Source organism: Barbus barbus (assembly GCF_936440315.1).
Source record: "Barbus barbus genome assembly, chromosome: 30".
Lineage (NCBI taxonomy): Eukaryota > Metazoa > Chordata > Actinopteri > Cypriniformes > Cyprinidae > Barbus > Barbus barbus.
In genome coordinates this window covers 21447294-21471963 of record NC_136758.1, presented here as the reverse complement: position 1 = coordinate 21471963, position 24670 = coordinate 21447294, and the positions used below count along the sequence as shown (strand labels likewise).

General features: G+C 36.3%; 1 protein-coding gene across 1 annotated transcript in view; it reads left to right on the top strand.

Moving 5' to 3' along the window:
• The first annotated feature begins 108 nt into the window (after positions 1 to 108).
• Positions 109 to 24670, top strand: part of LOC306850306 (coiled-coil domain-containing protein 85C-A-like) — a 36590-nt gene continuing 12028 nt past the window's right edge. Inside the window, exons 1-2 of the mRNA XM_079385872.1 lie at positions 109 to 1190; positions 24219 to 24298. Of these exons, the coding sequence (XP_079241998.1) occupies positions 485 to 1190; positions 24219 to 24298 (786 nt within the window). The 5' untranslated portion in view covers positions 109 to 484. The remainder of the gene's footprint in view (positions 1191 to 24218; positions 24299 to 24670) is intronic.

Below are 24670 nucleotides of genomic sequence, written 5' to 3'. Positions count from 1 at the left end.
TTTTAAAGTATTTTATGCACATTTGACCATTTATAAATCTACCAGGATAAAAACGTGACATTTGAAAGCAGCTCCAAGGTGAACTCGGAGTCGTTACACGCCCCCTATAGGAAGAGGTAGTGGCATTAGCAGGCAATGCAGCAAGAGCTGAAGCGCAACTACAGGCGCATTCTCTCACATTCATCTGCCTCAGCGGTTGGATGCGCGGCCGGAGAGTCATATCTCTGTGTCAGAAAGAGGAGATTCCAGCTGAAATAAATATGAAATAACGACAGAAGGAGAATTTCTATCTAAAGCGGAGAAGTGTTTCCTCATCTTGGTCAGTTACGTGAGTTTTTTTCGTTGCAGAGTTAGGCTTTCGTTCTTCGAAAAAACTGGATTCATTTTAATTATGAGTTTAATATTGCTCGCTACGTTTTCGCGAAGGAGTGATTAAAAAATCGTGACCAGATCTCTCGCGTCAGACCACTTTTAAAACAGGAATATGGCAAAAAATATTCTAGACGTCCCAAGGGATGATTTAAGTAAGATATCGGATGAAGAACTGCTTAAATGTAGCAAAGTGGAGCTGCTTAGGAGACTCCGGAAAGTGGATGGTGAAAAGATTAACTTGATGGTGGAGCACGGGAACATGATGAAGGACGTCAACCGGAGATTACAAGTGCATCTCCACGAAATACGGAGCTTGAAGGAGGTCAACCAGAAACTGCAAGAAGACAACCAGGAGCTTAGAGAACTGTGCTGTTTCTTGGATGATGATCGGCAGAAAGGGAAGAAGCTGTCAAGGGAATGGCAGAGATTTGGCAGGTACACTGCCAGTGTTATGTGGAAGGAGGTTGGTATATTCCAGCAAAAACTGAAAGACCTAGAAACCAACCAGGAGAGTGTGATGAGAGAGAATGTGGAGCTGAAGGAGATCATCCTCATGTTGGATGATGAGAGGAATGGAGCCGGATCCAGGAGCTCCATAGACAGCCAATCCAGTCTGACCAATCTGAACGGTGGTTCTGCTACTGTGAGGGATGTTGGAGATGGGAGCAGTACCTCCAGCACAGGCAGTGCTGGAAGCCCTGATCACCACCACAGCCATATTCACAAACCTTCAGAGGGAAAGATAATGTCTATCAGGAGGTCTATGGATGATCTATCAACCAACCATCTTCTCAGAAGCATACCGAATGGGCTCAATGGTGAGTTTGGGCACTTGGATTAATGGTTTAGTGGAAAGCAGCCCACATTTATCCAAAGTGATGGTGTTTTAGCAGATCGTGAGCATGAAGAAAGTTTTTTTGTTTGTTTTTTTCCTGAAAGTAATACAAAAAAGAAATTAAAACAAACAAAACATACTCTGTAAATAAAGAATTTAAAGTAATTCATATTTCATGACTAAATTAACAAAATCTATACTTCTCTTAATTTATCTTATCAATAGTGATCACTTTTGATAGATGACTTACAAAACATGCCTAAAATACTTTCCCGGTGCCCTTTTAGCATTGAAAGTTTTATGCTATTGTGTGCATTGGCATCCGAAAAGGATGCTCACCATTTTATGCCAGTGAGTAACATGCAGTGATTGAGACTTCCATTGGTTTCCAGGGAAACACTGATTATACAGGCAGTTGTGGCTCCTTTCTTTGTATTGTGACAGTATTAAAAAAACACATGGTCAACACTAATTGCTTCTGCCCATGAAGTCAGGTCTAATGTGAGTTTAATACTCTCTCTTGGCCTTGTGATGTTGGTGCACTGTCAGTTCTGTCAATAATTCAATACTCGATACTTCATACACATAACAGGCATTTCATTCTTGGCTGAGAAACTCATTTGTGGTTGAAAATTATGCAAATTAATGATCATTTGGAGGAGTCGGTATAAGTTCTGAAATCATTATATGCTGATTTGGTGTTAAAGAAATACTATTATCAATGTTGAAAACAGCGCTGCTTAGTATTTTTGTAAACCGTGATACATGTGAATAAAATATTCCTGACCCCAAACGGTAATGTGTAATTAAAATAATACATAATTTTTTGTGGATAAAATACATGGATTGCTGTCACTGCTTTAGTCAGAGGATATTACAGAGATTTTTCATTCCTGTTTTTGACTTTCTATTTTGTCTTTAATGCCACTAACCTGTGACACTATAGAGGGTGTGTATCTGTCACAAGTGCCTAAAGGTGCTATTACGCATGTACTTTGTGTGTTTACTTTTGATTTGCATGGACTGATACCAATTTATCTTACATCACAGCGTCACATTTGGCTTTACGGTCATATAACCTGTACTGGTTACGTTGTTTTTAGTTTTATCCTTTGAATCACATGTCCCAGTGCAGCTTGGTTTATTACTTTTAATTCACGGCTACTTATATATTGCCTTCCCCTGTTCAGCCTCTCAATGAGTTGTACACAGAGGAAATTGACCATTTATATTTTTTATAATTTTCAAGTTTAGCAGATGTTTATATCTTAAATGGCTTACTATTGAGGAATGTTACCATGCAATTTAATACAAAGTTTCAAAATCTCTCTGATAGGTGCAAGCTATGTGTTATGTGCATAACTTGCCTGTATATTTATGGTATAAAAGAAGAGTAGAATCTGTGCATCCGCTAAGAACATGAATGTATTGCAGTAAAAGTGCACATTTGACACATTCACTCAGCAGGCCAGGTCTATTCCATCAGCAAGATTCACTCAAGTCTAACAGTAGGGTTCTTAACTTCTTCCCGCCACATGATAGGAGATTGATGACAACCTTACCTCTAGTGCGGCACGTAGCCGTAGAAGAAAAATGTCTGTTATTTACTGCTGATAGTGTGAGCTGGAAGAGCCTGGCATTGATACAAATGTTTTTTTTTTCTTCTTTTTTTGGTGTTTTAGAATAGTGTTTTTGATGTGAGTAGATATTAGAAATTATTTTATTTAAGTAAATATTAAGTAAATGTGATATTTTTATTATTCAATGTTACAGAACATTGGGTTTCTTGCTTCTGGAATTTATTTCAGACTTTCATATATACTGTTATACAGAGACCTTTGCTTGCACTTGTCTTCAGATGCCCGTCATCTGACCAGCGCCTGCCAGGCTGCTTTCATCTGATTATTCAGTGATCTTTAGTTTGTCTGCGGAGCTACATCTCCACCTCAACCTTTCTCCCATCATGACATGCCATAGCATCCATGCTGTCAGTCACGTGTATGGAGCACAAGTCATTAAACCTTTATTAATACTGTAAAGCTGCGCTGACACAATCTGCACTGTAAAAAGTGCTATAGAAATAATGGTGACTTGACTTGAATTAAAAAAAAAAAAAAAATCCAAAAAGGCTAATCTGTTAGTACGTTGTTTACTTGAGAATTTATGGAGCCTGTTTCCACTTCAGAGTGAAATATAATATTTGACTGTTTATCTCATAATATGATTTGCAATTGTATGTGAAAATCAGTCTTCCATAAGAATGAATTAATTTTCTATATAGCCTCTATTATGTCTCAGTCATACAAAGTGACTTGCTTTTCCATATGATTTGAATTGTCATATTGATTGATTTATGATTGCATGTACATTCCATGATAATTAGTGTTTTTGTAAGCTTTAAATTTACTCAGAAAACAGCAACCACATAGCAACAAACTGCATTATTTTGGCAAGGGCATAGGTTAGCAGAATTTAATTTTCTTTTGAAAATGTGTAGAAATGTTGAAACCCTGTATTCCTTTGAAATATAGTCAATGGGGAGCTGCAGTGCATTCTCAGAACTATAGTAGCGTTGTATTTAAGATTGTGTTCAGTCTTGGAGGGAGATTAGGCTGGCCGGCGTTCTCTTTCCCAGGCTTCACCCCCTGATGAGTTAATCTGAGCCACAGGTTGCATCTGTCCTTGTTTACAAAACTCAAAACAACCAACTAGGACTGCCAACCAACCAGAAGAACATTCCTGCTCCCCATACCACATAGACAGAACTTGAATAATTCCTATTCTTTCCTACGTGACTTGCATCGAAACAGAAAACCTGTGTGAAACTTCTTTACTGCATAGTATCAAAAGATGGATGTTTTTCTCTTTAAAATATTTTTTTGTCCACCTTTTTTTAGTGCAATATCTGTTCACCCAACTTTCTTCTGTGGAGCACAAAAGAAGGTATTTTGAAGAAACCAAATGGTTTTGGTTTCCATTCACTTCCATTGGGGAAAAAACTGAGACATTTCTCAAAATATCTTCTGTTATGTTTAATGCAAAGGAAAGTTATACAGGGTTGTAGAAACATAATGGTAAGTAAATGATGCCAGAATTTTTTACTTTTGGTTGAACTGTCCCTTTAAGTGTAATATTACATTTTTACAATCATTTTATGGTTACACCATCCTGAGACCTGACTTTGAGGTCATGTACCTGTCTCTTTGAGGGGTAAAAGTGGTTCTGTCCTGGATTGAAAAGTCTCTGGCCCCCCAGCAAGCCACCAATCGACTGAAGGTTTAGTGGCTGGGGTCGAGATTCAGTTTCAGAGTTCAGATAACACTCCTCCCTGACTCTTCCCACGGCTGGAGTGAAAAGGCCTTTACGAGTGAAGCTTTCAGTCTAGAGGACACCCCTTTGGAAAAAGCCCCTGGGTTTCTTGTGTTTGTTTGATTGAATTTGAATTGGATTTAGAATTATTGTCTTAGTATTCTTTGACATTTCAGTTAGCTGGAGAGCTCACAGTTCTTTACCAATGATGGGAACTCATGAATTCCCTCAAGTAATCTATGAGATAATTCAATTGTTCTCCTGGGAATGTCAAATACTGGATTACACGGCTGCACCTTTTAATTCCCCGTGTCGGGTCTTGTTTAGTCATGCTTTCAGGTGGTAACCAAACAGTAACGATCAAGGCAATACTAGTTAAAAGGTGTTTTTTTGCATAAGACCCAGCGGCATGTCAAGTGACTCTGCAAATGTGCATCCTGGTTGAGGATGTCTTGAGCTGTTGATGCAAGACATTGTTCTTTTAAAAACAAACAGCGATGGAGAGCACCTCCCCAACTGCTCAGAGGGGGTCTTTGGTTCTGCTGAATCTGAAGTTTACCGTGTTATTGCTTGTTCCCTGCCGTTTGTCTTTGCCTCATAAAAAAAAAAAAAAAATCTTTATGAAGCATGCGAGTGCCTGTGAGGCGGTTTTGCCAAAGCAAGCTTTAAATGGGCTTGTAATTGGGCTGTACCACTTTAGTCCGCTGACATTTACAAAATGGTCTCCTGGGACCAGCAACTCTGAAGTGCTAGCGATGATTATGGCTGAGGGGAAGATGGTGTTTAGTGCCGTGTTTTAAAGAAATATTGTGATTTATACACTAAGGCACTAAAGAGGGTTTTTAGTAAGTCAGTCCCTCAGTTTTGTATACAATGTTGTGGTTTTGCTGTGACTGGTGTGATGTGATTTGCATTTATCATCTTGATGGGTCTTGATATAGCTCTGTGTTGCTATGATAATGATTAAAAAGCCTTGACCGTGTCTAGGTGTGAATTAGAAAGATGGTGGAAATGTGGAAAAGAGCCTTGTTTTCTCTCACAGAACCTCATTAATAATATTTACGTGTGGAGAATCCTCTCAATAAGTTTCTTAATCAGAAGTTAATGAACGTAATCACACCTAACTTTGTTATACTCCACTCTTGAGCGTACTGCCAATTGTCAAAGCTGACTTGCTTGTTCCTGGAAAAGGCCATCTGCTCAGAATAAAACGGAAAGTGTTAGAGATAACTGGGGAATTTTTTTGAATAATATTTTAGAGGATTTCAATTGAGAAATGTCAGAAGTCTGTTGATGTATACAAAATTTGCCCAGTCTAGTTTATGTACATTCGTGTAAAAGGGTGTAAAGCATATTAAAGTGTATGATTGACCATATTTAAAGTTATGATTAAATGTATTTTCACTGAACCATGTATTTGTTAAGGACATTTTTTTACAATTTCTTTTATTAAAGGGGTCTAATGATGCAATTTCAAGTTTTCCTTTCTTTTTGGAGTTCTACAAGCTGTTCGTGCATAGATGAGATCCCTAAAGTTTCAAAGACTAAAGTCTCAAACCCAAAGAGACATTCTTTATAAAAGTTAAGACATCCACACACCCCTAAAACGGCTCATTTAAACACGCCCCCACATGTCTACGTCACGATGTGGAAATATTGGCGTAATGCCACCCAAATGTTCACAGAAGGCATGGTTTCAGTAACTGCAGTAGTGTTGATGCAGCCATGTCAGGGAGGCGCTGTGTGTTTCTATGCAAAAGCAAAAGCACTTTATTTGGCCTTCTGAAAGTAGATGCAATTAGGAATCATTGGTTAAGATTTGTTTACAACACAACAGCACAACCCAAATGTTCGAATTTGTGCAACTCATTTTATGGACGACTCTTTTGTGAAGCTAGTAGAGTACAAGGCTGGCTGTGCAAAAAGGCTATTTCTAAAAAAAAAAAAAAAAGGGTCAAATCCGACTTTGCTAGGACAATCTGGCACTTCTGAATCATGTAAGTATGTTTTGTTATTAAGTATTTGCTATTGACTGTTCAAATGCTGAGTTTTGCACGTAGTGCGTCGTGTATGAGTGTCTGTGTGTGTGTTTGAGGGGAACAGGGTCACATCACAGCGAAGTGTACAGCAGTCCGTCAGAAATCGTCTTAACCGCGGCTTGTGTACTGCATCATCACACTGTCTGTCACGAGACTCTGTTCCCCTTTCGGGCTTGAACTGATAAAACTAACGTGAAAGCTGAAGCTCGCGTTTATGGTAAGGGGCGTTACATTTCCGACACGTGCTTGTGGTGTTCGGCCAATCACAATGCACTGGGACAGTTGGCCAACCAGAGTAGACTGCACTTGTTGGAAGGAGGGGCTTTGTAGAAAATGACGCGTTTGAGAGAGGCGGGGCACAGAGGAACTACAATAATGTACAGTATTTGAAAAATAATGTTTTTTGAACGTTAAAGCATGTCAACATATTCTGTTACACCAAATAGACAAACTAATGATCTTTAAAATACCATCATATGACCTCTTTAAAAATGTTTTTTGTTAAATGAAATGAAGCTGAAATATCAAAAACTTTAAATGGCCTATTGGATGAATAAATGGAAATGCTACCTTGGTGAAATTTAAGTACTAAATAAAATTACTAAAATTAAAAATGAAATAAAAAAATAAATAAATCTAAATAACAAATATATATAAAAAATTACAAAAGCACAGAAACATGAAATAAAAACAAATTAAATATAAATAACAAATATATAAAAAAACAAATAAAATTTACAAACACACAAAACAACAAATATATGTATATTTAATACTGCACTGAATAACCATTTGCATTTCATTCTGTTATATTGTTTTGTAAGAATTCAAATATAGATGGAAAAAAATGATCTGAGACATCTTTGTACTCTATGGAAGAAAAAAAATAACACTGGTTTAAAACATAAATCTGAGAGAATTAAATCTTTGATGATTTTAGTTGTTTTACCATAATGCTTTTGAATGTTTAGCTATTGTGCCCATCCTATAGATGCTTTGTAGTACAAAAATGAAGCATCCCAAATGAGTTTTCTTTTCTGAGATATCGCCTCTTGTGTGTATTTACAAAGCTGGCTGTCCAGAGTTTCTACATTCCATGACAACAATAGTGGAAGTTTCACATTGTTACTGAGTGAATACTGCTGAAGGGGCGCGGGATCAGCGTTTAACTGTTAAATTCTCTTGTACTCTGGATGCTCAGAAAGAAGAAATCCCGTCAGCTGTGGTCGGTGAACTGGTTAACCCTGTCAGAGAGCTGAACAGATGTAAGGTAATGAAGTCACCACTGAATAAATCAATTTACACATGCCTACACGAGCCTGAAATTTCTGCCCACTGAAGCCGAAGAATGTCCAGATTGAATTAATTAACCAGCCATACGAAAAAAACCTGGTTTTGTTTTGTATAACATTCTACCTCAGTTCTTTCTTTTCTGCTCTCCCTCACTTTCCTGTCCCCTCCTCTTTTACCCTGTGGAAAATATGAAGGCAGTAGATGGAAAGGGGGTCACGGGGCGGGTGGCAGCACTGGGTAGGTGGTGAGTTCCATAGCAACAGTAATTATCAGCTGGTTGATTGATCCTGTGGAGCTAGATGGGGGCAGCACTGTTTGTATTCAGAGATATAGTGGGTCACGAGACTGGAGGGCACCTGGGGTGAGATGACTGAGAGGAAGTATGCTTGGGTTTCTGGACCACATGAAGGGAATGCAATCAGCATGTGATGTTTTTGGAGGATTTTGGGGGCTGTATTCTCATATTTATTGGATTTAGAGGGATAGTTGATGAAAATTTGGCAATCATCTACTTGCCCATATATCCAGGAAGCTCTTTACCATACAGAAAAACTGGAATTTGGCCAGTTGGCAGTCAAGCTCCAGAAACCTCATTCATGTTTGAAAAGATGATTACTGAAGTTAAATTTTTGGGTTAACTGTCCATTTAAGGAATGGGTTATCAAACTTTTTGATGCAGTTGACCCACAGAATATGATGATCACCTTTCTAAAATATAAAGGTAGCTTCTGTATATTTTCATGCAGAAGCACAAATTTATACTGTGAAAAATAATAATTGAATATAAATTATTATCTGAAAAAATAGTTTTTTGACTTTTATTTCTACCCATTATTAGGCTTAGGCTCTACTTTTATTTGGATACACCTGAAGAGAGAATAAAAAAACTATGCCCGTCGATAGAATATATTAATATTGATTTAATTCAGAATTTCCTACCAGCCTTTAGATAGCATTTAATTTTCAGAAAATGGTAATAATGCCTTATTTTAGCTACTTAATTATTGTATCAATTGATTTATTAGCTCTGACTTTATGGAAGGATATTCCAGACAATTTTTAAAAGGAATTGCAAATTATATTTTCAATTGCGTTTTCCAAATGTGGATGCATAAATTGTGACATAATCCAAGCGCAATTGTAAATCTTCCATTACCGTTTTCGCTTTTGCAAACGCACAGTGACAGCCAAATTTCAAATGGAAAATAAGGTATAAGTACTATTTCTAATGCTTGTCTTTCTCTGTAATAGCTTAGAATGCATATGTGAATTGATGTTCCTTTAATGGGACCACTTTTCCATGCCAGCTCTGAAATGGGTCAGTGTTTTCCAGAGTGCAGCCCGGGTCCTAAAGTACTCGTTGATGTCAAAGGGAAGGTCAGATTTCAGCTCCATTGCACAGATCTTGTTGACTCAGGTTCCTTGTCTTGGCGTGCTACCTCTGGAGGAAACTAGCCAAGCTTGAATGATTCCGGTCGGATGAGTCTTTTATTTTATTATTTATGCTTCATTCATTTTTGACATTCAATAACAAATTTGTTTGTGCAGAAAAGCAGATGTTTAATTTAATAGCTTCTTTCTACACGCATATTTTCTTTATTGCTTGTTTTAATATCAAAATCTGTTGCCCTTTCTCAGAGTTGATATCCAGACAGTTTTGCAGATCACATGACCAGTTTTGAACCACTCTGGAGGTGTTTGGATGGATCTTTCTCACTATTGTCCTTCTACGCTGTCCCTCCACTCTACACGGGGAGAAATAGGGCTTGTGGACCCCTGCCTCTGTCTAGAGGGGGTGTGAGGTTGTGCGCCCTTGGTTTGCTTGAGCCATCTGTCCGACAGTATTGTTCAGCGCACAAAGGGGAAAGAGTCCTTCAAAGACCACAAGTGAATAGAGCCATAACGTCATTCTGCTCAGGCATGAGAGCATCTTCTAGTTCTGGAGCATCTCTTGTTTCCTGTTATTTACTTCCTGCCCCTTTTTTACTTTATTTTTTATTCCATTGACATGCTTGCGGTCAGCTATCTAAACTGATTCTCAATCCTCTCTGAGGGAAGATCTTAGAGACAGTGTAATCTTTCCTTCCGCTCTTTTGTAAAGACAAACTTGTGAGAACATGAAGTCGGGTGATATCAGTGTTATCAGAGTATTTGCTCTAGAAGATATTTCAATGGCATGTTCATGATTTGTCAAATGAGTTTAATGCGCCTTTGTTGTGCAACAAGTGAAGCGAATCGGTACTCGATTTCCTGGATTTTGTGAGTCATGCACTAAGTGTAAACATTGTTCCAGAAACTACATTTTAACCTTTTTTGAAGAAAGTTTGTGTGCTGCATGACTCTGCACAACTTGCCACCGATATAAGTCATAGTATTTGACGTTTCTTTGAATGAACAAGTTTAATTGTTTGGGTTGAGGGTTAGAAAGCACTGTTAAATATGCAGTGTAGCTTGAAAAACACACTAAATGTACTTTTTGAAAGACTGGGTTTTTTTCGGTGCCCTCAAACTGTCAGATCTGTCTTGTGAGATGCCTTTGTAGTTTGCCAGGTGAAGTGTATTTGGAAACCACTCAGCACACCTGTCATTGAGGAAGCTTTAACAAACGTTGATTTCCCTGACTGAACATAGTACAACAGAGTTAAAATAGCGTGAGTTTTTTCAAGTTCAGTTTTTTAAATTGGTTAAGAAACTGTAATTTCTCACATGCCAGATTGAATTACTGATCATCACCTTGAGGGGGAAACTTCAGACTTCATGGGAGAGAAAACAGCACATGCATGCATTGGTTGTATGACATACTTGTCTTTGTTATGCCATTTTTTGTTGTAGCTGAAGTAGTATAGATAAACAGGTCAATCTTGCCCCCCCCCCCCCATAGTAATAAGAACTATAATAATATAAAGGCCCATGTCTAGAGATGACTCAAATAAATAGTTCACACTAAAAAAGGAAAAAAAAAATCTCAATATTTTTTCAACCTCATGTCATCCAGTAATGTTTATGAGTTTGTTTATTCATCAGAACAGATTTGGAGAAATTTAGCATTACATCAGCCACCCACCAATGGATCATCTGCAGTGAATGGGTGCCGTCAGAATGGGAGTTCAAACATCTGATAAAATCTTCACAATAATCCACAAGTAATCCACACGTCTCCAGTCCATATATTAATGTCTTGTGCAGTGAAAAGTGATGTTTATAAGAATCAATTTTCTTTAAACTTCAAACAATTGTATCTGGCCAAATTACTTCCATAATCCATAGTAATGCTTCCTCCAATGAAAAAGTTCATCCCTCCTAACATATTTGTATAGAACTGTTTTGGACTGTTTTTGTCCTTGATCTTTGCATATTTCTCCCCTGATTCAGATGAGACAATTTTTCACTGGAGAAAGCAATATTATTTGTTATTATTATTTATTTATTTGCGTCACAAGATGTTAATTGTTGGACTGCATTCATGTGGATTACTTGTAAATTATTGTGGTGTTTTTATCACCTGTTTGAATTCTCATTTTGACGGCACCCATTTACTGAGGAGCACCCATTGGTGAGCAAGTTATGTAATGCTAAAATCTGCTCTGATGAAGAAACAAACTCGCATACATTTTGGATGGCCTGAGAGTGAATACATTTTCAGCAAATAAAATTTTTTGGGAACTATTTTTTAAACATCCTCTCTCAAATTATTCCCTTAACTATTTAGGGAGTTTTAAAACACACACACTACTTCCAATACTTAAAGGCATACAAGTAGAGGAATAAAATCCATATCACGTGATCTGTAATGGTGTTTTGAGATTCCTCCTTCATTATGGGTGGATCTGTTTGCCCAATAATCATGTGCTTACTCAGGATAAGATGTGCAATCAAACAGTGAGTCATGTGCACTGCATACAGATCTCGCACAAAACTGAGTTTCCGGGTAAAAGAATATTTGAATACGAAAATACTGGAATAATGCTGTTTCCTCTTCGGTACTGGAGTTGCATTGCAGTCTGTGCATGCTGAATGCATGTGTGTGTGCTGAGGAAAGCAGAGAGAGAGTGAAAGAAGGAAAGAGAAAGCTCATTTGGCAGAGGCTGGAGGTGTAATACTAAAGCACTAGCAGGCCCTTTAGTCAAACACTGGGGCTTGTTGCTAGGATACATTCTTATCAATACCTTGGTATGCCGTCTATCTTCCCCACACGTTTCTCGGAGCTGTGCTCCGCCACCCGCTTATTCACTGCTCTATTTTTGAATCAAGCCAAGTCTGCAGCAAGCTGGGAGACCCCAAACCCCTGTGTTGACTTTTAATGTTGACGAAATGCCCCGTGCATTCTGAAGAAATGTACTTGCATCATTTTCATTTAGATTTTTTTAAGTATTTTCATTCTGGAATGTGTCGTTATTCCATTTTTTTTCTGTTGTTTGCTGCAACCATTTTTTAGTCTATAATAATGTATTTGCAAGATCTTTTTCTCTCTAATTTCCGTTTCTTTTTTTTTCTCTGCACTGCAGAGCAGAAACAAGACAGAGATTCGTCAAATCACTGTTAGTTGGGCTGAACTTTGCTCATGTCTGCATATTTTCAGAGGGTGTGTGTTCAGTCATTTCAGTCTGTATTAAGATTGTTCTTTTGTCACGTGTAATACGTCCAGACAGATGTAGTGGATAATAGAGGGTTATTTTTCATTAAGTCATTGATTTGAAGACAAGCAAACAAAACGAGTGCATAGTTCCTTAAATGCACAGCTTCCATATTGCATATGCAAACAAATAGGTTCCTTTACCTTTGTATACCATTTCCTTTGTGTGATGATGGACAAGACAAATGAGAGCTATGCATTGGTTACTGTAAGCAGAAAGTTGATGATGTACTACCTCACAAACTCCTTAAGGAATGCAGTACTGTGCAGAGTGTGCAAATTCTGTATGCATAGAATACCTGCATGACAAACTCCCATATCCCACACAATGTGTTAAATTTGACCTTCAGTTTTCAGAGAGACAAATGAACCAGAAGTGTTATCAGTCTTTCATTGATTGAAGAGTCAGAAGTATTTTTGTACAAATTTAGGTTTTCCAAAATAATTGGATGCCAGTGGAAATATATAGATATTTTTTTAACCCGTACTAACTATTTTTGTTTAATGTGTTTTGCTTTTTTAATTATTTTTTATATTTTTAATGTGTATATTTTTATATTTTAAAATGTATTTTTTTATTTAAACAACTTTTTTATGTTTATTTATTTGTTAGTATATACTTTAGTATTTTAAAGAATTGTTAAGTAGAAAATGCAAATATCTTTTAAAAAATATCTGTTATCCATCTGTCTCTTGTCAATGCAGCAACATGTTTATTGTTGCAAACTAGTGTTTCACATTCTATTTTTAAAACCACTAGTAAGCAATGCTTTAGGATTGCATTCTGAGCATAGCAGTTATGATCTTCTCCATTCACAGTCATGGCAAGTGAGGTGTCAGCAGATCCTCTGATGGCTCGTTCCCAGAGTGCTGTCTGGAGACTTTGCCTTCACTGCCATTAAGTGATTTACTCCCCGGTGTCGTTTTAAAGCCTGTAGATAAGTGATAAAATAATCATATGACCAGATAAGCCCATAATGTGACATTGCCATGGGGACATTTATTGCTGTGTATTTTCCAACGTCACCGGCAAAACTCGTGGTGACAATTACCTGGCAGTAAACACACACTGAGCAATCATTCTTCACCGAGAGAACACACAGCATGATTCACTCTTATGAGTTCAGTAAACAAAACAGATGACCCCTGGGCAATTTACACCTCTTTAAAAAGACAAAAATCGAGTTTAAAATGGATAGAGGGCAATAGAGCAGACAAGGGGAAATGTAGTGGGACAGCGAGCATATGCCCCTCTGCTAATCTACAGATTTCTGCTCTAAGATGATTATAGCTTTCAGAGCCTGCTTGAAAAAACACAGTCGGCAAAATGGCTATAGTCCATCCAAAATGACTTAGTAACTGCATTTAAAATGAATTCTGCACCCCAACAGAGTGAAACTCATTAATTAGACTCTCAGCAGTGAGTTGTTCCGCAGTACAGGGCCAAACAGCAAAGGAATCTTTAAAAAGCTGGTTTTAATATTGTTTCTGGCCTTAATTGCATTGCTGGCTGTTATTCAGCTGCTTTCTTAATGGACTGTGGAGTTGATTTGCATTTTCTAGCAGTGGGATCATGTATAAAATAATAGATTGAAATATGAAAATTTTGTAATTATTTAATCACTCATATGCTGTTGTTGTTTTTTTTTCAGGGGAATGCAAAAGGAAAATATTTAAAGTGTATTTTATACAATTTTTCCCAAATAACACTTGGAGAGAATAGTGACTTAAATGTAGTCTGTTTCAAATGAAAGTTCATATGGCTTTAGACTTTTATTATGTTTTTGATCCTTTTTGGAGCTTAAATGGATCAAGAACTGTTTTTGTATGGAAAATAGCTACACAATATTCATTAAAATGTCACTTTTTGTCTACAATGGTCAAATTAAACTGCATACAGGTGTGAAACAACATGAGAATGTTTAAGAATGGGTGTGTTCATGTTCTCCTGGAGTGTTTGTATTTATGAGTTAAGTTGCGTTCAAGTCACTTTGGTTTGAGCAAGGCGGCGATGTACCTTTAATAAAAAAAAAATCAGTTTTTTATCACTTTTAGAAAATGAATAAAGAATGTGCATCGGGTGTAGTTTTATTCAATTCACACAGATGCTGTAAATTGAATAGTTATTCTATCGTAATTGTACAGTACAGTCATAGTTTGTATACAACTACAGCTAGTTTTTTTGTAAATAAAAAAATAATTTAAACAAATGTACTGTCAATACAGATGCTGCATCTATTGTGTCCGCCATGTTTTCTTTTTCTTTTTCACTGACACACCACAACTCTATAACTCTGGGCTTATAAAAAGTTCAGAGTTTCCCAATAATAGTAATTACAACTGTGCTGTTGAAATGCGTTCAACTAGTAAATGCGATCCTTCCAATATATTATGATCTTTTACCGTATAAGGGCACTGAAAATAGCGCCAATGCCTTTTAGACTTTGCCAAATATCTTGTCATAGACCTAAACAATATTTAAATTTGAGCTTTTTTTTTTGATATGAAAAATACTAATGAAGACTAGATTCAGTACACTAGAGCAGTACCTGCCAATGCAAAAATAGCCACCACAATGCTATGGTGTTCTAGGTGATTGTTAGGCTGACCCAATCTTATTGAGCATACTGTATATCACAGAAATATGATATTTTGCCCACTAGATACAGCTTTTTTTTTACCCATTTTATCATCAAACAGATGAATATTCACAAGTCTGATCAACTCTTCTCAACAAGCCGCATGATTTGTGGTATAATGGATTGTGGCTTGTACTCTTTCATTAAGAATGCGTGGGCTGTTGTGTGGCACTGCTGCAGTCTGGGTCTCAACTGAGCATCGTGGGATGAGTCTTGCTCATGGGGGTCGTTTTGTGGTTGCCAAGGCAGCGTGCATGATGTTTGTGTAAGTGGCAGGGGTGCACGACTGACTCACGTCCTTGCCGCCTTATTACACCCCTGCTCTAGCACCACAGACAGAGATTGATAGTGACAGTGGCATTTCTGCACGAGGCTCCGTGCACAAGGGCACATGCACGCTTTTCCTCTCTTTCCCTCTCCGTTCTTCCTCAGTCTGTCTCCTTCTCTCTTTTCTTGCCTGTCTTTTCTCCGCCTCTGGCTGTTTAGGCTGCGGACCCCATTGAGGATACAGGAAAAGCATTTGTTGACATTCAGAAACGCCCGTGGGCTGCGTCATGTAAGCACACATGCTCCGTCACTGACACATGCTGCGCTCTGTAGCACATGAAGCCTTCTGGTGTTTCCTTCAGCATGATATGCCATTGTCAGAATGGTATTTTTATATTTGTGGCTTGACATAGAGCTATTGTTTTGAAGACGGTTTATGTGAATGAAGACGTTTGAATGAATCACAATGGTTTTAGATGAATAAGACAGTTTTGTTGTTTACCTTTCCGATCTGTTATTTCCTTCTTCCTGGAATTGTCTTGTGATATGCAACCTGAAATCTTCAGTGACATCTCAGATGTTACTCAGATCTCGCATTTAAAGTCTACTCTTTGGGAATTGTACAAGGAAGAACACTTCGGCACTGTTCCAAATCCTAGTAAGCTTCCTAGATAGGCCATAGAGAGCAAGGCAGCTCACTAACCAAAATGAATCCTTACGCTATAAAGAGTGGTCCTAACATGAATCGGACAATTGATCCAGTAGGAGCTAATATTACGATGTTGCTAAGCAAATGCTGTGACAATGCTAAATTGTAAGTGAAAAATTGCACAGCACACCAAAACACTTGAGTAAAATATAATTTTTAATGATGTTTTTGATGTTGAAAAATACTTTATTATTTTATAGATAAACTATATATAAACATACTACCATTCAAAAATGTGGGGTCGGTATGATTTCTTTAAATGTTTTTAAAGGAGGCCTCTTATGTTCATCGACGCTGCATTTATTTGATCAAAAAATAGTAATATTATAAGATATTAATACCATTTAAAATATCAGCTTTCTATTTTTATATAATTAAAAATATTAATTGTTTCTGTAAAGCAAATCTGAATTTTGAGCAGCCATTATTCCAGTCCTCAGTATCACAAGATCCTTCAGAAATCATATATATATATATATATATATATATACTAAACCCAAAGTTTAAAAGAACAGCGTTTATCATTATTTGAAATAGAAATCTTTTGTAACATTGTAACATTTTTTTTGTTTTTTTTTTTTGTTTTTTGCTTGTCTCAATGCATTCTGGGATTCTCTGGAGAGTGTATATATATGTGATGCTGCTTCAGAATTTGCCAAAAAAGTATCACACCCGTAAAGCCTCTGTAGGCAGCTTTGCAACAGAGTGCATATTATTTTAGCAACTAGGAAGATGACAGTCTGCATGAAAACTTACATAATATTTGAATTATACAATGTGCTTTGACATTAGTATTAGTCTGGACATGTCTCCACTGTGCATTTAATGCCCTGTAGTTTCATCGCTGTCATTGCAGCTCACGTCAGAAGAGTCTCTGTATTTGCCCTGACAGCAGTGCTTCAGACGTGCCCACAGGGCCAGGACAGGAGCCTGTTTCATAACACAGTTAATGAGTGAAATCAGCACATCTCACGATTGTTATTGTGTGAGCTGCACTCCCTGCTGAGCTTGCGCAATCTGAACTGGATACCTGCGCCAGAGCTTCCTGCCTATCGGTGCCAAGGTTGTTTTACAGGAAGCAGACTGTTTAATTCTATACTTGTCATTGGCAATTGCTTTGAAGAGTGAGTCGGTCTTGACTTTGCTGTAATTTGGTCGGCCTCATTGACGAGAGAAAGTTTATATGTTCTATTATGAGCTCTTTGAGTAGCGCTTTTGCAGAATCTTGTGTCATTTATGGTTGGATAATTTATGATGGAGCGGACATGAGTCATCAGTAGTTTGTGGGACTTGCAGGGACACTGTATCTCTGAATAATGCTGAACTCTTATCTATAGTCACTGTAGGGAACGTGAGATAGCAAGATTATTTTATGTAACTGATTCCAAGATGTCTGCAAACTGTCAGATTGTCATTTTAGGGAACACACGGCAGCTACCAAAAGTATTTGTACACTTACCTACAAATCACACTTTAAAATAGCTGAATGTCATGGAGACATTATATATAAAATATCATATATAAAATGTAATATTTTAATATTCCATATATGTATGATATTTTATTTTATATATGTAAATTTGATATATTATGCAATAATAGTTTTTAAAAATATTTTATTTATATATTTTTATTTTATATTTATATAAATTATTTAAAAATACTCAACAGCTTTGATTTTATTGTTTTGTTTTTTTTGTTTTTTTTAGATTTTATGCCTTGTATCATAAACTTAAAATTAAAACAAATTTTTGCCTGTTTTAATTAGTTAATTTTTGAGTTAAAGCTTCATATTTAAATAGTGTGATTTAATTAACAAATTACATTTGTTAAGTGTAACTTCAGTGTCTAAATATTTAGCTTTTCTGTTAAATCTTCTGTGCTACACATACATTTCGATGATTTTATGATTTTCATCTTCATAATTCTGTCAAATCATCTCTCATATGGATAATTTCATATTTTCCATGCTTAACATTATTATGAGAAACTTTGTAGCAATTGTTACCTGAGAAGCGTATTTAGTTCCTGTAACTCTTGCTAGAGGGGATCGATGTTCTGGTTGCGGGATGAACTGTATCTAGGCCGCTTTGAATATCAACCCGCTTCAGGTTTCATGGGGAAATGCTTAACACCAGCGAGACGGACCACAGCGGTGTGGAACAATGCCTCACTGTTTGGCTAGCCCCACTTCCACATCTTGCAGTAATTGAAATCATTCCTGGGCCTCCGTCCTAGCAAAGCCCATGCTGCTCGGGGACTTGTACACCCATGGATGGTGGGAGGGGTGTACAGTTGTTTTTGTAGAGTGTTACTTTATGTATAAGTCGAATGCGGGGTCAACTGGAAAAGCTAATGAGCTTTTTATTGATTCCAGCAGTCAACCTGCCTGGGTGGCTGTGTGCAAATCAAGAACTGCAAAAGTTGGCACTGAAAATGTCTCGTCCACACCCCTATCTTCAGTGTTTCCAGACATCACAAGACTAAGATTACGTAAGTTATGTAACCAATGTGTGCCGGAGATAAAAGTCCTCAGAGTTATTCGCCTCTGAGGTCCATTCGGTCATTGCATGCTAATGTTTGTCCAACCTGTAAAGAACATATGCTTTGTTTTTTAAAATTTCTATTTATTGGCCTTATAGCTATATGGTAACATTCATTCTGTGGAAACTCTTGTGAGAATGTATTGGCTTCTACCAAATGGATAGGGTAAGAGTTTGGGCCAACCTGCAGAATGGAGGTTATTACAGTATCCAACTGTTTTTGGACAGTTATCTAGGACTTTTTGACCTATTTTGATAGGAAGGTGGATTGTAGACAGGAGTGTGACCCTGGTTTGACTTGAACCTGGGTTCCTTGTCCTGAGCCACAGCTGTGACTCTTTTTGTCACTTTTATTGATTTATAGTTGAGAGAGAAAAGGAAATTATGTATAAAAGTTAAGGGTACAGATATGTCAAGCCAAATTCAAACTCATATTTCCCATATGAGCATCCTAACTGCTAACCACTATTCCTTGACCTTTTTGTCACTATAATGTAATTCTAGCTGAAACCCATGAATTAATTTTAAATTACTTTATTTAATATACAATTTAAATACAATATAAATACAATTATATATACAATATACTATACAATTTAAATTTACTTTAGTTATTTTATTGGTCTTTTTAAATTTAGTTTAGTTTTATTCGTTATTTTTTCATTGTTAATTTTAGGTTACTTATTATTATTTTTTATTTTCTTGTTTCAGTTAATATTTCTGTTATTTTTATTTTAGTATTTTAGGGCTGCCAAAGTTTTTGAGCGAACTAGTATTTATTTTCAATTTCAATTAAATGAATGTACTATATTTTAGTTTGATAATGTTGTATTTTTATTATTTAATGTTTTGTATTTCTAGGGGTCTTCAAAAAATGGTGAAAAATGCACAGAAATAATATTTTCAAATTTATGTGAAATATATATTTTCCAAAACATGTTTTACTCTAAAACTGTGAGAAAATGTGTGTTCCAAATTTGAGGTTGATATCTCCAAAAATGGGCTTTCAGTAAGATTTTGTTTGGGCACAATACCAAACGGTTCCACTAGATGAAATTTGTTTCCAATATGGTCATTTTTGACCGCAACGTGTGCAACTTTTTTTCAGGATCATTTAACCTTTTTTTGTGTGTTTACACTGTAAGTGGCAAAACCCAAGTTTCGTACCATTCTGGGGCCTGTTTCATAAAACAAGTTTACCAAATAAGCCAGGCATATTTCTTATTTTGAACCAAATTAAATGGCAATATGTCAGACTAACTTAATCAAACCTGGCTTATTTGGTAAACTTGTTTTATAAAACAAACAAACAAAAAAACAAAATAACCGAAGAGCACCAGAGGGTTACATTTTTTCAGGTGGGTTGTTATTTTATTTTACCAAATTTTGAAAACTAAAACTTAAAACAATTTATTTCTGAGTTAAAAAAAAATAGTTTGGATTTTTTCCATTTATGCTTGGTTTTATTTTTATTTTCAGTTAACAGAAAATGTTTTAATTAAATTCTCATTAACGCTAAAAACACTGACCACATCTCAAGCGGACAGACCCGACAGAAAGACTAAAAACATGGCATTACAAGTTGGTCACTACTATGACAGGATCAGATAAGACAGATGGAGACTTTCTCTGAGGCTATTCCACATCACAGTGTCTCTCCAATTAAGTCAAGTGCACCCTGAGATGTTGCCAGCACGATAGCAGATAGATCTGGCATTACCGTGAACACGTGTTTCTCTTGGTTTCTGTAAAGGCACAGTAGGACAGCTTGTTAGAGTTGAATGTTAAGTTGCGTGCTCTGTTGGAGAGCCTACAGCGCTTGTGCGCATGAGGCGGACACTGTGCAGCAGAGAATGTCTAATTGAGCAGAGATTGCTAGAGGTGGGCGACGCTCTCACGACCCTCCCAAACTTGATTACCCAAGGGCGTTTATTTTTGTCCTTTTTTAATGTGGCTACGTATGTGTTTAAGTTCCTTTCATTATCCCCTTCATTTTTCCACTGTCAACAATTGAAAGCTTGTACAATTCTCTTTTAATTCTCTATGCTGATAATGGTTGTATTCAGATCTGGGCGTATACCTCATTTCTGTGGGTTACCCAACAAAACATTACAGAGGGGTGTAGAAAAACTATTTTTCTCGCATGTTCAAAGAGTTCCTGCTGCATTGCAGCCCTGCAGAGATAAAAGACTCTCCGGCTGTGAATGGAGCGTGAGGGAGTGTAGAGTTCCGCTCCGTCTTTCTCCGGTCAGCGGTGGGGAACGCCAGAGGTGGATTGAGGCGGGGGTTATGTATATGGCATAACCGGTCAGGCTTTGTAGACAGCCTCGCTAATCAGCTTGGCTGTGTGTCAGGTGATCAGATGTACTGTAGTTAGATTATAGGGTCACAAGGATTGGCAAAGAGGATTAACGAAGCAGGACCTCTGCCTACCACTATGGTTCTGGTGGGCACATAAACATGTGTCCATGCCAGAGTTATTTAAATGAAATTACCTTTCAATTTGCCATCTTCATGCATGTATTATTGTCAGAGATGAATAAAAAACAAATGCAGTGATTGGTTTGGTGCTCCTCATTAAGGGATCATCAGATACTGTAAGCAACTAAGAGGCTGCAGTGACACCTGGTGGGGATAACGACGATCTTGAACATTGATTTCACTGTGATGAAATGTACAAAATGGCCGGGAAAGCATAACATGATTGATTGGAGAATGAGGATTGGCCATGGTTTATTAGTTCTGGGTTCAAAGGGCACAAGAGACAAACCTTTGAATCTCATTTCAAAGGGTCGGGCGGCCCATCCTTGACTGATGTTGTTAACATCTTTGTGAAGGGTATCAGTGATAGTGTGAGCAGAAACGTGTGTGTGACAAATCTCGAACTAATTTTTTTGTGAAAATATAGTACAATTCAGAAGTTTGGAGTCAGTCTCTCATGCTGCATTAATTTGATCAAAAATACACAAAATGGTAATTTGTGAAATAGTTGTACAATTTAAAATAGCTTGTAATCATTCTAATATACTGATTTGGTGCTCAAGAAACTTTCTTGTAAAAAAAAAAAACAGCTTAATATTTTTGTGGAATAATGATACAGTTTTGTTACTATATATGTATACATACTTTGATGAATAGAAATTTCAAAACAGTATGTATTTGAAATAAAAAAGTTTCTGTAATATTATATATTTCTTTACTGTATTTTATCAATTTAATGCATCCTTGTTAATTTCTTTAAAATCTTTTAAATCTTACAGACTCCAAACTTTTCATATGTAGTGTATAAAATATAATTTTTAATTTTAAGTTTTCATTTTTCATAAATAAAAATGCTGGATAAATGTTTCATTACATTTTATTATTTTAATGGTGCGATGTAAATAATTTAATATGGTAAATGTTATTTTAGGCCAGGCTTAAAATACTAAACTCATTTGTATACAGTATTAAACTGGAGGGTCCCTATTCTGTCACCAATGGGCCCCTTGGTCTTTCAGAGAAAACAAAAGCAAGAAAATCCTTGATTATTCATTCTGCTGTCATTGAGGCCTCTGTTACCTTTATCTGTCCAATCACACTTAGTCACCTTACTTAGTTCCTGTGTGACACACACTCTGTGTGTGTTTGTGCATACTCTCAAGCAGCTAATCTCTGTGGTCTTCACTCCTGAATGGTGCCAATGCATGGCACCCACATCACCCTCATGACGTCTGTCTTCTGGAATTTGCAATACTTAGATATTTGTAGTACAAAATATAAAAATAAAATTGTCGGTTTCATTATGTGATTCAAATACAAGAAATTATAATTATGTACCAAATGACTCTCTTGAAAACTTGATTCTGATTGGTCAATTGTTGCATTCGGCAAACAAATATATTAGCATAATGACAACTAAATTGTATAATTGTTTTATAATTGTTTTATTTTATTCCCAGGCTGCATTACCTTGTTTTTCTCACATGAAAATATTTAATTTTATTTTATTATTTTACTTTATTTTTATTTTATTTTTAGTTGATACAAGACCTTTCTGTTTTGTGTCTGGGTCCTGATCACCCTGTTTGGGTTTATTTTGCGATATTGGCCAGATGACTTTACACATAATTGGAGTTAGATATTTTAGTATATGTTTAGATAACTAAGCACCTCTTGAACGTTTTGAGTATGCAAGGGATATTTGAGGATTTTCAAAATAAAATTACAAGACAGACATGCTCCTTTTTGCATCTACTCAGGCCGGCAGGTCCTCCATCACCAAAAGGTCATGAAAGGCATGCTGGGAATGCAGCATACATATAAGACCAAACACGTCAGGATCTTCCTCTACCACTACTCAAAACTGTTTTTTTGTATAATTTTTTTTATCCTGATCCATTGGGTTTTACTTTACAGACATGAAATCAGTTTGTTTACCCTTGCTTCTAGTTTCTTTGATGTCTGATTCTGTTGGAGACAAATGTCAGATGGCTTAAATGAAAGCAGCTTGTGTGTGTCAAAGGCAGTGTAGATTTCCTGATTTGAGATTTCTTTGTTGTCTAAATGAGCTCTTTAAAGTATAAGTCTTTATGCGATCATGTAGGATGTGAACTATGTAAAACGTTCGTCTTTCAGCACCTTTCTTTTGCTTTGACAGATGTCTTCTATTTAACTCATGTAGCCGCAGTGCATTCTGGGATATGGTATTGTATGTCAGTGCCTAATAGAAAGCAGCACTATTTCAACATGACTCAGATTCCGGGACTACTAAATCACTTTTAGGGAGTTTTCACAGTAAAATGGTTTTCATAACATAAGAAATTATGTTTGGAGAAACTTGAGTAAGGCCAAAAAAAATCACACAGGCTAAAAAATTAGGGGCCACACAGAACTGCTGATCATCTTGACTCTATTAACTGTCCTAATCTCAAAGGATTTAACTGCAAATTGCAAATAAGAGGAATGCATATACATATGTGTATATATATATATATATATATATATATGTATATATATGTATATGTGTGTGTGTGTGTGTATGTACTGTATGTGTGTGTGTGTGTGTGTGTGTGTATGTGTGTGTATATATATATATATATATATATATATATATATATATATATACACACACAAACACACTCACGCTACTGTCCAAAACGTTTTTTTAAAGCAATGGATAGTTTTATTTCTCAAGGTTGCATGAAATTGATCAAAAGCAAAAGTAAAGTTACATTTAAAAAAACAAAAACATAACTTATTTTTCAGTTAAATGTTCTTTTGAACTTTTGAAGTCAAACAATTCTGAAATTTCACAAAAATATTGATAATAATTAGAACAGTTTCTTGAGCACCAAATCAACATTAGAATGATAAATTATTTCAAATATTCAAATTGTACTGTTATTTCACAATATTAGTATTTTTATTGTATTTTTGATCAAATAAATACAGCATGACTTATATCAAAAACATTAAAAAAAAGTTACTGACCCAAACTTTTACATTATAGCTCATGTGATGTATGTTCTACATACAAAATTGCCAGTTTCCAAATTTTCTAATTAATTTATCTTTTTTCCCCTCTATTCTTTGTGCAGATTCATCTTCAAGTTACATCCGCCAACTTGAGACTAAAGTCCGGATTTTAGAGGATGACAACAAGCAATTGTTATCCCAGGTAAGAGTCTATTCCTTAAACTCTGTTGGTAATGTGATAGTAAGGTACATGTCATGGAAACACAAAGCTTCCTTCCTAGTTCAGAATCCAGAGGTTAAACAATCATAACTGGGTCATTTTCATATAGAAATATACATATTAATATATCAGCCAGCAGAATTCTGAGGGTCAAAGAGAGTGAAAGTGGTCATGTAGATCTAAATTCAACTGTTCAACTGTGAAAAAGCTGACTCATCTGATTCAGGAGAGAAATATGCTCAGATCAAGCACTGCCTACAAAGCCATCCAAAGCAGTTCTAAGAAAATATGATGGTGGTTTTTGATGTAAGAGGATAACAGGGGATGGACTTTCTGAGTGGAAGAATCATTATT